Source organism: Hemibagrus wyckioides, linkage group LG20, assembly GCF_019097595.1.
Source record: "Hemibagrus wyckioides isolate EC202008001 linkage group LG20, SWU_Hwy_1.0, whole genome shotgun sequence".
NCBI lineage: Eukaryota > Metazoa > Chordata > Actinopteri > Siluriformes > Bagridae > Hemibagrus > Hemibagrus wyckioides.
The window spans coordinates 21,400,341-21,416,433 of NC_080729.1; the positions used below are offsets into that span (position 1 = coordinate 21,400,341).

Here is a 16,093-nt window from a genome sequence, read left to right on the forward strand (position 1 = left end):
TGTAAAGTTTGGTGGAGGGGGGATTATGGTGTGGGGTTGTTTTTCAGGAGCTGGGCTTGGCCCCTTAGTTCCAGTGAAAGGAACTCTGAATGCTTCAGCATACCAAGACATTTTGGACAATTCCATGCTCCCAACTTTGTGGGAACAGTTTGGACCAACATGACTGTGCACCAGTGACCAAAGCAAGGTCCATAAAGACATGGATGACAGAGTCTGGTGTGGATGAACTTGACTGGCCTGCACAGAGTCCTGACCTCAACCCGATAGAACACCTTTGGGATGAATTAGAGCGGAGACTGAGAGCCAGACCTTCTCGTCCAACATCAGTGTGTGACCTCACAAATGCGCTTCTGGAAGAATGGTCAAAAATTCCCATAAACACACTCCTAAACCTTGTGGACAGCCTTTCCAGAAGAGTTGAAGCTGTTATAGCTGCAAAGGGTGGACCGACGTCATATTGAACCCTATGGATTAGGAATGGGATGTCACTTAAGTTCATATGCGAGTCAAGGCAGGTGAGCGAATACTTTTGGCAATATAGTGTATTTAAAATGTATAATTTTTGTCATTATTGTGAGTGTACAGAAATAACAGACCCTTTAGTTTGGAATGATATATTACTCATTTCTGTATAATAAAAAGTGACGGAGTGGTCAGTTGATTTACTGAAGCTGCTCTGTGGAAAAAATCCACTAAAACGCTCCTGCGCGTTCATCGAGCCCACAGTGTACTCAAGACCTGTATTCATAACATTCACAACAAATTAGCTAGTCTGCTTGCCATGGGCGTCGCTAGGCCATTTTAAAGCCCCCCTAAAATTCTGCGATTCTCCATAAACTGTACACGAATAAGTGACCTCCTCAGTCACCTTTACATTTCATATGAAAACGGCGGCTCTTCGGCTCCTCCCCCTCTTTCAGCGCGTTCTTCAATCCGCAAACCGTGGTGTCACAGAGCGAGAATCAGAGGACAAGTGTGTGTGTGTGTGTGTGTGAGATCAGGATGACTTGTATTTGTCTTGTTTAGTACTCAAATGTTGCAATATCTATGCAATACAGTGGAATGCTGCATTAAGTTTACCATCCTACCCTGTTAGTCAAATCTTTATTTTATTATATTATTTATTTATTTATTATTTATTTTTACTATTATACCCTCATTGGGGGCGGAGCCCCCCTTAAATGAAAATCCTAAAATTGTCCCTGCTGCTAGCTACCTTTACCAGGCACACTTCTATTTATGAACCTTTGACAGAAAATATATATCTCACACTTTTCCTCCTTGTAAATGTGTTGGTGTCAGATCTAATATAACTTAGTTATTTTAGCACTGTAGCGTACATTATGATGACTCTTTACAGATTGTTTTTTCCCAAGGCATTGTTACTTGCCAGTGTGTCCTGTCATAGCTATGCAAAGATTTGATTCCTAAAACAGTATTAAACAGTTTTTGTTCTGAAGTCTGGTTTTGTGGCTGGGCTTAAAACTAAATTAATATAATCTTAATTCAAGTGATGAAAAGATTTAAAATTCTAACAGTAAACAGAGTTGAGTTCTACTGTAAGGTTAACCCGGCCTGGGATAAATGTTTGGAAATGATTGAAAATATCCATTAGAAACTTAAAAGTAATCAAATGTAATCAGTTACTTTACTTTTATAAAGTCATTGAAAAGTTACATTACTTATTACATTTTAAACAGAGGAACCTGTAATCTGGAACCGATTACATTAACCATTAACCTATTACTGGAACCTATTACAAGTAACCTTCCCAACACTGATCACAACACATGACCTGAGTGATGTTTGGAGGGCTTTCCATTAAACAGAGAGACAATACACCTGGTCCCATTGTAAAGAGAACCTCCTCTCACTAGCCAGGCTTGATCGTTTTTACACTTTTAAACATCAGCTGAATATTTTTAGGTCCTGTGTTGTTTATCCTGTGGGGTTTTCAGATCATTGTATGGTACAGTGCACTTTTAAGAAGAGCAATGTAAAGCCACGTAGTGCCTACTGGCATTTTAATGCTGCTCTTTTAGATGATATTAATTTTAGGGAGAGTTTTATTTTCTTTTAGGATACTTTTAGGCTCCAGAAGCCAGTTTTTACATGGGATGTGGCAAAAGTGCACATTCAAATATTTTGTCAACAGTACGCTTACAATGTGACTAAGGACATCACCAGATCACTTAGAGCTCCAGAGATTGAGGTAGTGGAACTCCAGGGTTTGGTGGAGTCCACAGGAAATCGAGGCCATATTGAGGCTCTCAAAAAGAAAAACATGCGTTGGGCAAGTTGTTGGACACGACAGTGCAGGGGGCGCTGGTCCGCTCGCGCTTTAAAAGCGTAACAGAGGTGGACGCTCTGTCCAAGTTCTTCTTTAGTCTTGAGAAAAAAAATGGACAGAAAAGGTTTATACATGCTTTGCATACAGATTCAGGGGAGCTTGTTACTGATCCTACTGAAATTCGCAAGCAGACAGTCAGCTTTTACTCAAAGCTGTATGAGAGTGAGCTTCCAGCTGTGCCAGAGGTGGAGGAAAATTTTGGCAGGAATCTTCCTAAAATAATAACCGAGGAGTCAGCTAGGGAACTGGACAGGGAGCTGACCCTTGAGGAGTTGGAGGTTGCGATTAACAGCATGCAGAATGGGCGGTCACCTGGCATTGATGGGCTTTCGGTTGAGTTTTTTAAGGCTTTCTGTTCAGTGATAGGGCAGGACTTGCTGGAAGTGTTGAGGGTGAGCATAAGTGAAGGCAGACTGCCTCTGAGCAGTCCTGACCCTACTCCCAAAGAAAGGCGATCAGACTGACCTCAGGAACTGGCGCCCTGTCTCCTTACTCTGCACAGACTGCAAGGTGCTCTCAAAAGCATTAGCAACAAGGCTAGGAAAGGTGATGGAGCAAATTGTCCACTTTGACCAGACGTACTGTGTGCCTGGCAGGTCTATCTACGACAATGTACAGTTAATTCATGACATTTTGGACGTCTCTAGGCTATTGGGGCTGAAGACTGGTCTTATTTTCATGGATCAGGAGAAGGCTTTCGATTGGGTTGAACACCAGTATTTGTGGAGGGCGTTAGAGAATTTTGGGTTCAACTCCGGGTTCAAGGCCATGATCCAGGTGCTGTATAACAACATTGAGAGCGTACTGAAAGTTAATGTTGGTTTATCTGTGCCTTTTAAAGTGTATAGGGGTATTAGGCAGGGCTGCTCTCTGTCTGGCATGTTATACACCCTAGCCATAGAACCTTTACTATGCCAGATAAGAAGCAAGATTACTGGTCTGTCTATACCAAGGTCTAATACCCCATACTGTGTTTCTGCCTATGCTGATAATGTTGTTGTGATGGTGACTGAACAGAGATATTGATATTTTAACTGACCTCATAATTTAATTTGATATCATCTGCAAAAGTAAACCGGAACAAAAGTGAAGCCATTTTAGTCGGGGACTGGAAAGGTGGAACCATGTCTCCCAGATAATTTGACCTGGAGAACAGGTGGTTTTAAATATTTGAGAGTGTACCTGGGAGACAGCAGCTATGTTAAGAAAAACAGGGAAGGCATAAGTGAAAAGCTAAAAGGACGTCTGAATAAATGGAAGTGGCTCGTTCCAAAGAACTTGGGTTGTAAATAATCTAGTTGCTGCAATGTTATGGCACAGACTGGCCTGTATTGACCCCCCCCCTCCAAAACTATTAGCAGACCTGCAGGCCATGATGGTGGACTTCTTCTGGGACAAGCTGCACTGATTACCACAAAGCATTCTATACCTACCCAAGGAAGAGAGCGGACAAGGACTTATCCAGCAGGACTGTGGCTTTTCGTCTTTGTCATGTACAGAAGCTCCTCACTGGCCCAGAGAACCTCTCATGGAGAGCAGTGGACTTTGCTCACTCAGATGATGTAGCAACATGGCTAAGGGTGAAGTCTGTATGTATGATTGCACAGCTTTTACAGAGGTGGAGGTCAGCACTCACATCTGAGGAGCGCATGCAGCTCAGGGACTTCTGCACAGGGGTGGTCAGCTCTGAGGAGGGTGTGCTGAATACAGTCGTAACTATTGTACCCAATCTGTCAGAGGTCTCAGGTCCCCTCCTCGGAGATGGGGAAAGAACAGCTACAGGCCTTAACTCAGCCTCGGGTAAGAGCCTCTACAAACTGTGTGTAAAAGTGTACAATAAGAGATGGTTAGACGGGAGGGCAGACACGCCCTGGCGCAGTGTCCTCGGGCTGAATGATGATGTAAAGCCAGAGTGGCGAACGTTTTACAAACCAACGTTAACTAAAAGAACAGGTGACCTGCAGTGGAGTGTTCTAACACGGTTTTTACCCCACAGGTTTTTATCCTTGGTTTTAAATACACCAGAAAAGAAAGGTTCAAGTGTCAGCTGGTCAATTTTATCCTGGACCAGGTGAAACTGGCCATCTACACCAGCAGAAAAAACAAAGTGACACAGAACACACAACATGATGTTACTGTAATTTTTCAGAGACTGGTCAGAACAAGGGTCTTTGTTGATTTCAACTTTTATAAAAGTATGAATGACCTTGAAAAGTTCCAGTTGATGTGGTGTGATGGGGAGCCGTGTGTACTGGTGTAAATGATGAACTGCTGTTTACACCTGAGTTCAGATGAACAATTAACTTCTTGTCTGTTTTAATAGTTTTTTAATGAATTTTTGGTGTGATGTTTATGTATTTATTTGATTATTCATTTGGGATATAAAACTCGCTCCAAAGATTTTGTATAAAATTTCTTGTATAGAATTTCATCCAGAGAAATGAAATAAAAATAAAATGAATGTTTTTGAATTTCATAGGATGATTTCTAATAAACTAACTAAATTACAGCTGAACATTTCTGGATTTTATTTCAATTGAAATGAATGTAGTAAATAAAATTGTAATAAAATTGCTAAGAAAGATTCTAGTGTCAGGAAAACATGACTGATTTAATTAATAAAGAATTTGTATTTCATTTGTAAAACAAATCTAAAGTGTAACATACTGTATATATTTATATTTAGTGTAAAATTATATAAAAATTATTAATGTATACAAAGAGTGTATAAATGTTTTAGTGTAAAGTGTGCTGGATCAATCAGATGTTCAGACGTGTAGATGATCAGACGTGTAGATGTTCAGACGTGTTAGCGAGTGAATGGTCTGCAGGTGTGTGTTCATGTTCTGCTCTGCGGCGGCGGATCTGCTTTTGTAGCTGGAGTTTGTTGGTGAAAAACACACACCTCCATCCCACCTCTCGGGCCAAATCCTCCATCCCAGGACTCACTGTGTCACAATGCAGCCGTACAGTCTGCTCCCAAAACTGCTCGGAGCTACAGAGCTAACACACACACACATCTCAAAACATGAATTACAGCTATATAACATACACATTTCACATGATTATGAAAGCTGCTGATTGTCAGACAGGAGAGCAGGTGAAGGAGAGCTCTGTTTCCTGGAGCTTTAGTTTCCTCTCAGTGGAGCTACAAACCCTGCTTCATCATCACCATGTCCCTGTGCACAGAGCAGCTCCATGAAGACATGGTGTGGAGGTGAAGGTTGGAGAGAGTAGAAGATATGGAGTTTCCTGCACAGAGCCCTGACTCTGACTCAACACCTTTGGGATGAACTGGAACTGGAGTCTCCTTAACATCAGAGTCTGATCTCACTAATGCTCATGTAGGTGAATGATCAGGTGTACAGATGTGTGTACAGACATATGTGTAGAAAACGATCTGTCGCTTTAGGTGTACAGCTGTGAGGAACACCTCCGTATTTAAGGGTTAAGGACTCACCTGTTTGAACCTGTGACAGGTGTGTGCCAGGTGTCTCACGTCCTCCAGCTGTAAATGTGCCATGATGTGGAGGAGTAAAGAATCAGGCAGACGCTGAAGATAATCATACTGACCCTCACACAGACGCTTAGAGTACTGCAGGACACCAGGACCAAACACCATCAACACCTGACCTGCACCATGCACACACACACACACAGGTTTATTACAGTGCCTCTTCACAAAGTGTTTTGTTAAAATTCTTCCCTGTGAGAAGAATGAGAGTTCTGTTATTAGTGTTGATGTTGGTGTTGATGTTGGTGTTGATGTTGGTGTTGATGCTGGTGTTAATGTTGGTGTAGGTTTTGGTGTTGGTGTAGGTTTTGGTGTAGGTGTAGGTGTAGGTGTTGGTGTAGGTTTTGGTGTTGGTGTAGGTTTTGGTGTAGGTGTAGGTGTTGGTGTAGGTGTAGGTGTAGGTGTTGGTGTAGGTGTAGGTGTAGGTGTTGGTGTATGTGTAGGTGTAGGTGTTAGTTGCATTACCCTGCAGTTGTCTGTCCTCGAGAAACTCTGGATGTGACTCTCGTACCTCTCCTGGTCTCGTGCTGCAGGACTCCAGGCGTAAAGTAATCTTCCACCAGCGCCAAATCACCTGAACTCAACAGATCCAACACACTTCAGTACTCTCGCTCTCAGATACAGATCCAACACACTTCAGTACTCTCTCTCTCAGATACAGATCCAACACACTTCAGTACTCTCGCTCTCAGATACAGATCCAACACACTTCAGTACTCTCGCTCTCAGATACAGATCCAACACACTTCAGTACTCTCGCTCTCAGATACAGATCCAACACACTTCAGTACTCTCGCTCTCAGATACAGATCCAACACACTTCAGTACTCTCGCTCTCAGATACAGATCCAACACACTTCAGTACTCTCGCTCTCAGATACAGATCCAACACACTTCAGTACTCTCGCTCTCAGATACAGATCCAACACACTTCAGTACTCTCGCTCTCAGATACAGATCCAACACACTTCAGTACTCTCGCTCTCAGATACAGCTTTATTACTTTAAATAAAAACAATGACTCTCAGATCTGATCCAGTTCTAGCTCCCTCTGTCATTCTGTGGAACGTCTGTGAAAGATATTCTGTCCTGAAGATGGGAGAAAACTTCAAAAAGTCCAGCTTTAGCTCTGACCGATATAAAGCACTGATACTGGAGACTCCTTCCACACATCATCCACAAAAATACCAATAATTCCACACAGTTTTAAAGTTTATATATATATATACAGCTCTGGAAAAAGATTAAAAAATAAGAGTCCACTGCCCAATCTCCAGATGTGAACCCTATTGAAAACCTCTGGAATGTCATCAAGAGGAAGATGGATGGTCACAAACCATCAAGTAAAGCTGTACTGTTTGCTTTTTTGCAAAAAGAGTGGTATAAAGTTCCCCAACAGCAGTGTGAGAAACTGGTGGAGATCATGGAGCCAAAACACATGCAGATCGGGGTTATTCCACCAAATACTGATCTCTTAATGTTATTTATCCAAAGCATTAACACAATTTATTCACAAGTGATTTACATTTTGTTTTATTTGAGTTATTAAAGTTCTGTAATACTGCATGATCTTGGGTTATTTTGATGTGTTGCCATTTCCTTTAAATATACACTCTAAATAACAATAGTTATATTTGGAATTTAGGAGAAATATTGTCAGCAGTTCACAAAAAATCAAACAAAACTCTTCATCTGACCAATACATGAACCTGGAAGAAAAAAAACAGAAGAAACTCTTCTATAAAACTATTTTGGAGTGGGCTCGTATTTTTTCCAGAGCTGTATGGATGGATGGATGGATAGATAGATAGATTTTTCTTTATTTATTTATTCATTTATTTAGTGTGTGTACGTGAGAGAGAGAGAGAGAGAGAGAGACTACACTCCACATTACTGAGAAAAAAATAACAAACGAAAACCGGAAGTAGTTAGCACGCGCCGTTTGTGAGTCGGTGTGTTTTTTGTTTTGTTTTTTTGTTTGTTTTTGTCCAGAAATCTTCTTCCTTTCTCTGAACTCCTCCACACTCACCTCACTCCGAGTGATCTGGAAACAGAAATAGTCTTTAATCGGTGCAGGTCCCCGAGAGCTGACCTCGAACAGCGGCTCTCCCAGCAGCTGCGCCATGATCCACGCGTCACCATGACAACCGCCTGATCCGGGTTGCCAGGTGCACGATTTTCGTCCTATTATTACTTTATTATTTAACCCACATTGATTATAAAAATTATTATTATTATTATTTTTAAAAAAAGTATAATATAAATCCAGGCTTCTAATTAGAGACAGGAATGATCATGGAAACTAATGGAAGTGGATCATCTAGAAGATTTGGAGCAGTTTAGTCTTTCCTTAAATCGTCAATCAACATCTTCATTTTTATTTTCTTTATTAAATATTTAAAGAAATGTTTGTGAGAAACACGTGTGCTGTTTTTCTGTCACTTCTTGGGACGTAAACATCGCCTCTGTTGGATTCGGCTCATCTTTCATACGACTTCACTTAGAAGCAGAAATGTCCAGATGTGTGTGTTTTATATAATGTGATTAAAACAGTCTATAATGATGCATTTAAACTTCTTCCCAGTAAACCCAAGCTACAAAAAGCACTTCTAACAAAGGAAAGTCCAGAAGATGTGGAACAGTAGTTAAAAATCTTTAATATAATAATTATACATGTATTTATATTTATATACACACGTCCCAGGCATCTGGAGTCTCACACAGGAAGCTCCTGCAGATCCAGACTCTCCCAGCTCTTTTCCTCTCTCTCTCTCTCTGTTTGTGCTGCGTCACGTCCTGTCCTTTGCTTTGTGCTGACCTTTGATTAATTTCACACGTCCTCCTTCCTCAGTCAGTGGATTAAACACCTATCAGCAGTCTGGTTTTCTCCACAGAAACACCTCCTTCATGAAGCAGCGCTTCGGCCAAAGATCAAACCCACACTGTCCTTTTTTCCACTGGAGCTATGAGGCTTTGTGTTTACTTATATTATTATTATTTATATTATAACACAAAAATCAAAAAAGGTGTATCATTAGAATCACATCCAATGCACAGGCTCCGCCTTTTGACTTTAGGCCACACCCTCTATCTGAATATGAGGAAGAAAATGGTTTGTGATGTCATTGGGTTTTTTTTCTTTCTCTGGGGTTTCACCCTTTGTCCATGTTGCCAGATCACTGTGATTCACACAGAAGCATTAAACACTCCAACAAAACGGAGAGACACCAAAACTGCTAGCTATAGCCTTGCACTACATGTTAGCGTTCCAGCTCTGATAAAAACCTGAACAGACGCAGACTTCACCCAGAGAACTCCTCTCAGAGCGTCCGGAGGAACAGAGGAACACGGTGGAATGTTTTCATCTCTGGCCGAACTGCTGCTTCACATCGGCTTAAACTCAACACTCTCTATTTCCTTTGAAGTCATAAATAATTCTTTTTTATAAGGATTACAAATAGCGATAAGCACTGAACTGCTAGGCCTAAGACAGTGTTATTATTCATTACTGAGTGAAAGCCATAAATAGGATGGACTGTGGGTGTGGAGCGTGACGGGAACCGAGCGGGGGTTTTGGAGGAAGACCTTCTGTTGCATCTCTGCCTGTGTTCCATCACTGCTCTGGACCTGCACTCAGAACCGGCCAGGAACACAGAACATGCCACTTTCTCCACAAGTGTCAGTGCAGTGAATATAATGTGTGTGTGTGTGTGTGTGTGTGTCTGTGTGGTTTACAGGAATGGATTAGTGGACGATCCTCCAGTGGGATACGGACCTGCTGGAGCTCCACCCTGAGAGAGGGAGAGAGAGAGACAGAGAATAAATAAATAATTGACACTATGTAAAATCCCAGCATTACATTTACATCTTCATTAGTTCTTGTTTTTATTTATTTCCCACGCACTCCTCTCTGCTGTCTGATTATTTCTGATGGATTTCTCCGACACTGAGACGCATGACACACTTTCAAATTTATTTAAAATAAAAAACAGTATAAAATAATGATGCTGTGCCTGTTGCCATGGTGACCACATCAGGTGGAGCATTTCAGACTAAACTCTGAAATAAACGAGTGTAAAAGCTCACCATAAAGGGGTTGTTGGAGGCGGCAGGCTGACCGTAACTCATCTGAGGTTTCTGAGTGTAAACAGGAAACCCACCTGAGGAGTGAGAAGAGTGAGACATGAAGAGTGAGAGGTGGAGGAGTGAGAGGTGGAGGTGAGGAGTGAGAGGTGGAGGAGTGAGAGGTGGAGGAGTGAGAGGTGGAGGTGAGGAGTGAGAGGTGGAGGAGTGAGAGGTGGAGGAGTGAGAGGTGGAGGTGAGGAGTGAGAGGTGGAGGAGTGAGAGGTGGAGGATTTAGAGGTGGAGGTGAGGAGTGAGAGGTGGAGGATTTAGAGGTGGAGGTGAGGAGTGAGAGGTGGAGGAGTGAGAGGTGGAGGTGAGGAGTGAGAGGTGGAGGAGTGAGAGGTGGAGGTGAGGAGTGAGAGGTGGAGGAGTGAGAGGTGGAGGTGAGGAGTGAGAGGTGGAGGAGTGAGAGGTGGAGGTGAGGAGTGAGAGGTGGAGGATTTAGAGGTGGAGGTGAGGAGTGAGAGGTGGAGGAGTGAGAGGTGGAGGTGAGGAGTGAGAGGTGGAGGAGTGAGAGGTGGAGGTGAGGAGTGAGAGGTGGAGGTGAGGAGTGAGAGGTGAGTGAGTGAGAGGTGGAGGTGAGGAGTGAGAGGTGGAGGAGTGAGAGGTGGAGGAGTGAGAGGTGAGGAGTGAGAGGTGGATGTGAGGAGTGAGAGGTGGAGGAGTGAGAGGTGGAAGTGGAGGAGTGAGAGGTGGAGGTGAGGAGTGAGAGGTGGAGGTGAGGAGTGAGAGGTGAGTGAGTGAGAGGTGGAGGTGAGGAGTGAGAGGTGGAGGTGAGGAGTGAGAGGTGGAGGAGTGAGAGGTGGAGGTGAGGAGTGAGAGGTGAGGAGTGAGAGGTGGAGGAGTGAGAGGTGGAGGTGAGGAGTGAGAGGTGAGTGAGTGAGAGGTGGAGGTGAGGAGTGAGAGGTGAGTGAGTGAGAGGTGGAGGTGAGGAGTGAGAGGTGGAGGAGTGAGAGGTGGAGGAGGTGATTAATGAGTACATGGTGGTTGTTGTAATGTGTTCTAATGGTTTCTCAGCAGTCGTGTACCGTTGGGCTGCTGGTGGTACGAGGGCGGGGGAAACTGGTGTGGGAAATTCCCACTGAAACTGGTGGGCAGGCAGAAACTGGAGGCGTTCCCAAAACCTGATGGCATGCTCATGGAGCCTGGAGAGGAACAACAGCAAAACATCACTCCACCTCAATTAACCACTTCATACCTTACTAACTATACTTTACTAACTAATACCTTATTAATACCTTACTAACTATTACTAACATCACTAACTATTAACTACAGGCATTTTACTACATCAGCTGCTGAGTGTCAGAAAAACATCATATACACTACATCATATTACACAATAATACTGCACTGCTCTCAGCCAATCAGGACACACCACACTGCTCTCAGCCAATCAGGACACACCACATTGCTCTCAGCCAATCAGGACACACCACACTGCTCTCAGCCAATCAGGACACACCACATTGCTCTCAGCCAATCAGGACACACCACACTGCTCTCAGCCAATCAGGACACACCACACTGCTCTCAGCCAATCAGGACACACCACACTGCTCTCAGCCAATCAGGACACACCACACTGCTCTCAGCCAATCAGGACACACCACACTGCTCTCAGCCAATCACACCACACCACACCGCTCTCAGCCAATCACAACACACCACACCGCTCTCAGCCAATCACACCACACCACACCACTCTCAGCCAATCACAACACACCACACCACTCTCAGCCAATCACACCACACCACTCTCAGCCAATCACGACACACCACACTGCTCTCAGCCAATCACGACACACCACACCGCTCTCACAGCCAATCACATCACAACACACCACACTGCTCTCAGCCAATCACAACACACCACACTGCTCTCAGCCAATCAGGACACACCACACCACTCTCACAGCCAATCACATCACAACACACCACACTGCTCTCAGCCAATCACAACACACCGTCCTGCTGTAATTCAGATGTGAACAGCTACCTGTAGCTGATGATCGGTTGTTGTTCTGGAATGGATTTGTACACATCGACTCCAGAGGAATCGGAGCAGCGACAAACGGATTTGTGGAAGCTGTGAAAAACAAACAGAGGAAAAAAGAGAAGATTAGAAAAAGACGAGTGTTTCTGAGAGAGGAGTGAAGGAAGTGGTGAGAAAAAATCACCTGTAAAACCCTGTTGCATGCTGGGAATCACCGGCGGGGGCGGAGCTGCTGCAGAGCCGGGAACAGCATCAAACACACTGGTGTAAGGAAACAACACACACATGCACACACACGCGCGCACACACGCGCGCACACACGCGCGCACACACACGCGCGCACACACGCACGCGCACACACACGCACACACACGCACACGCACACACACACACGCACACACACGCGCGCACGCACACGCACACACGCACACACACACACGCACACAGGTCAGAGACTTGTTAAATGTTTCATGTGTACTTAGTGAAACACTCAGATGTTGACCACACCCCTGTCCAGTGGAGCTGAGAGCACTGTCCAGTTCCGCCAGTGCAGCGTATCGATCCTCAGCTGAAACACCGGGCAAAGGTGGAGCTGACACGCCCCCTCCTACAGTGCACACACACACACACACACACACTCATGTGAGTGATTAACTAATGTTGAATAGCATCAGCACACCAGTGAAGGAGGCGTGGCCTCTGTGTGTCAGTGAAGGTGTGTGTGTGTGTGTGTATGTGTGCGTTTGTGTGTATGTATGTGTGTGTGTGCGTGCATGTGTGTGTGTGCATGCGTGCATGTGTGTGTGTGCCTGTGTGTGTGTATGTGTGCATGTGTGTGTGTATGTGTGCATGTGTGTCTGTGTGTATGTCAGTGTGTGTGCGTGCATGTGTGTGTGTGCATGGGTGTGCGTGTGCATGTGTGTGTGCGTGCCTGTGTGTGTGTGTGTCTGTGTGTATGTCAGTGTGTGTGCGTGCGTGTGTGTGTGTCTGTGTGTATGTCAGTGTGTGTGCGTGCATGTGTGTGTGTGCATGGGTGTGCGTGTGCATGTGTGTGTGTGCGTGCCTGTGTGTATGTCAGTGTGTGTGCGTGCGTGTGTGTCTGTGTGTCTGTCAGTGTGTGTGCGTGCGTGTGTGTGTGTCTGTGTGTATGTCAGTGTGTGTGTATGTGTGCGTGCGTGTGTGTGTGTGTCTGTGTGTATGTCAGTGTGTGTGCGTGTGTCTGTGTGTCTGTCAGTGTGTGTGCGTGCGTGTGTGTCTGTGTGTATGTCAGTGTGTGTGTATGTGTGCGTGCGTGTGTGTGTCTGTGTGTATGTCAGTGTGTGTGCGTGTGTGTGTGTGTGTCTGTGTATGTCAGTGTGTGTGTGTGTCTGTGTGTGTGTGTGTGTCTGTGTGTATGTCAGTGTGTGTGTGTGTGTGTGTGTCTGTGTATGTCAGTGTGTGTGCGTGCGTGCGTGTGTGTCTGTGTGTATGTCAGTGTGTGTGCGTGCCTGTGTGTGTGTGTGTCTGTGTGTGTGTGTGCCTGTGTGTGTGTGTATGTCAGTGTGTGTGCATGCCTGTGTGTGTGTGTCTGTGTATGTCAGTGTGTGTGTGCGTGTGTGTGTCTGTGTGTATGTCAGTGTGTGTCTGTGTGTCTGTGTGTATGTCAGTGTGTGTGTGCGTGTGTGTGTCTGTGTGTATGTCAGTGTGTGTGCGTGCCTGTGTGTGTCTGTGTGTATGTCAGTGTGTGTGCATGCCTGTGTGTGTGTCTGTGTGTATGTCAGTGTGTGTGCGTGCCTGTGTGTGTGTGTGTCTGTGTGTATGTCAGTGTGTGTGTGTGCCTGTGTGTGTGTCTGTGTATGTCAGTGTGTGTGTGCGTGTGTGTGTCTGTGTGTATGTCAGTGTGTGTCTGTGTGTCTGTGTGTATGTCAGTGTGTGTGTGCGTGTCTGTGTGTATGTCAGTGTGTGTGTGTGTCTGTGTGTATGTCAGTGTGTGTGTGTGTCTGTGTGTATGTCAGTGTGTGTGTGTGTCTGTGTGTATGTCAGTGTGTGTGTGTGTGTGTGTCTGTCAGTGTGTGTGTGTGTGTGTGTGTGTGTCTGTCAGTGTGTGTGTGTGTGTCTGTGTGTATGTCAGTGTGTGTGTGTCTGTGTGTATGTCAGTGTGTGTGTGTCTGTGTGTATGTCAGTGTGTGTGTGTGTGTCTGTGTGTATGTCAGTGTGTGTGTGTGTGTCTGTGTGTATGTCAGTGTGTGTGTGTCTGTGTGTATGTCAGTGTGTATGTCAGTGTGTGTGTGTCTGTGTGTATGTCAGTGTGTGTGTGTCTGTGTGTATGTCAGTGTGTGTGTGTGTGTGTCTGTGTATGTCAGTGTGTGTGTGTCTGTGTGTATGTCAGTGTGTGTGTGTGTGTCTGTGTGTATGTCAGTGTGTGTGTGTCTGTGTCTGTGTATGTCAGTGTGTGTGTGTCTGTGTGTATGTCAGTGTGTGTGTGTCTGTGTGTATGTCAGTGTGTGTGTGTGTGTGTCTGTGTATGTCAGTGTGTGTGTGTCTGTGTGTATGTCAGTGTGTGTGTGTCTGTGTGTATGTCAGTGTGTGTGTGTGTCTGTGTGTATGTCAGTGTGTGTGTGTCTGTGTGTATGTCAGTGTGTGTGTGTGTGTGTCTGTGTGTATGTCAGTGTGTGTGTGTGTGTGTCTGTGTGTATGTCAGTGTGTGTGTGTCTGTGTGTATGTCAGTGTGTGTGTGTGTGTGTCTGTGTGTATGTCAGTGTGTGTGTGTCTGTGTGTGTCTGTGTGTATGTCAGTGTGTGTGTGTCTGTGTGTATGTCAGTGTGTGTGTGTGTGTGTCTGTGTGTATGTCAGTGTGTGTGTGTGTGTGTCTGTGTGTATGTCAGTGTGTGTGTGTGTGTGTCTGTGTGTATGTCAGTGTGTGTGTGTGTGTGTGTCTGTGTGTATGTCAGTGTGTGTGTGTCTGTGTGTATGTCAGTGTGTGTGTGTGTGTGTCTGTGTGTATGTCAGTGTGTGTGTGTCTGTGTGTATGTCAGTGTGTGTGTGTGTGTGTGTCTGTGTGTATGTCAGTGTGTGTGTGTCTGTGTGTATGTCAGTGTGTGTGTGTCTGTGTGTATGTCAGTGTGTGTGTGTCTGTGTGTATGTCTGTGTGTGTGTGTCTGTGTGTATGTCAGTGTGTGTGTGTCTGTGTGTATGTCAGTGTGTGTGTGTCTGTGTGTATGTCAGTGTGTGTGTGTCTGTGTGTATGTCAGTGTGTGTGTGTCTGTGTGTCTGTCAGTGTGTGTGTGTGTGTCTGTGTGTATGTCAGTGTGTGTGTGTCTGTGTGTATGTCAGTGTGTGTGTGTCTGTGTGTATGTCAGTGTGTGTGTGTCTGTGTGTATGTCAGTGTGTGTGTGTCTGTGTGTATGTCAGTGTGTGTGTGTCTGTGTGTATGTCAGTGTGTGTGTGTCTGTCAGTGTGTGTGTGTCTGTGTGTATGTCAGTGTGTGTGTGTGTGTCTGTGTGTATGTCAGTGTGTGTGTGTGTGTCTGTGTGTATGTCAGTGTGTGTGTGTCTGTGTGTATGTCAGTGTGTGTGTGTCTGTGTGTATGTCAGTGTGTGTGTGTCTGTGTGTATGTCAGTGTGTGTGTGTCTGTGTGTATGTCTGTGTGTATGTCAGTGTGTGTGTGTCTGTGTGTATGTCAGTGTGTGTGTGTCTGTGTGTATGTCAGTGTGTGTGTGTGTGTGTCTGTGTATGTCAGTGTGTGTGTGTCTGTGTGTCTGTCAGTGTGTGTGTGTGTGTCTGTGTGTATGTCAGTGTGTGTGTGTCTGTGTGTATGTCAGTGTGTGTGTGTCTGTGTGTATGTCAGTGTGTGTGTGTCTGTGTGTATGTCAGTGTGTGTGTGTCTGTGTGTATGTCAGTGTGTGTGTGTCTGTCAGTGTGTGTGTGTCTGTGTGTATGTCAGTGTGTGTGTGTGTGTCTGTGTGTATGTCAGTGTGTGTGTGTGTGTCTGTGTGTATGTCAGTGTGTGTGTGTCTGTGTGTATGTCAGTGTGTGTGTGTCTGTGTGTATGTCAGTGTGTGTGTGTCTGTGTGTATGTCAGTGTGTGTGTGTCTGTGTGTGTGTCTGTGTGTATGTCAGTGTGTGTGTG

General features: G+C 44.9%; 2 protein-coding genes across 2 annotated transcripts in view; both read right to left on the bottom strand.

Annotated features, from left to right (window-relative positions):
* Positions 1–352: 352 nt before the first annotated feature.
* On the bottom strand, positions 353–8,010 carry fbxo36b (F-box protein 36b). Its single transcript, XM_058417929.1, has 4 exons — positions 7,894–8,010; positions 6,330–6,438; positions 5,811–5,983; positions 353–5,353 (listed from the first exon to the last, which is right to left on the bottom strand). The coding sequence occupies exons 1-4, from the start codon at positions 7,987–7,989 to the stop codon at positions 5,135–5,137; spliced, it is 597 nt and encodes a 198-aa protein (XP_058273912.1). The 5' UTR covers positions 7,990–8,010; the 3' UTR covers positions 353–5,134.
* A 490-nt stretch (positions 8,011–8,500) lies between these two features.
* Positions 8,501–16,093, bottom strand: part of agfg1b (ArfGAP with FG repeats 1b) — an 11,965-nt gene continuing 4,372 nt past the window's right edge. Inside the window, 6 exon segments of the mRNA XM_058418393.1 lie at positions 8,501–9,655; positions 9,951–10,024; positions 11,018–11,134; positions 11,989–12,078; positions 12,170–12,246; positions 12,493–12,594. Of these exon segments, the coding sequence (XP_058274376.1) occupies positions 9,596–9,655; positions 9,951–10,024; positions 11,018–11,134; positions 11,989–12,078; positions 12,170–12,246; positions 12,493–12,594 (520 nt within the window). The 3' untranslated portion in view covers positions 8,501–9,595.

Coding starts and splice junctions, on each gene's coding strand:
- fbxo36b (XM_058417929.1), bottom strand. CDS start 7,989: ATGGCGCAGCTGCTGGGAGAGCCGCTGTTCGAGGTCAGCTCTCGGGGA. Junction 5,984..6,329: donor CGAGGACAGACAACTGCAGG/GTAATGCAACTA, acceptor TGCATGGTGCAG/GTCAGGTGTTGATGGTGTTT. Junction 5,354..5,810: donor CCTGTCACAGGTTCAAACAG/GTGAGTCCTTAA, acceptor TGTGTGTGTTAG/CTCTGTAGCTCCGAGCAGTT.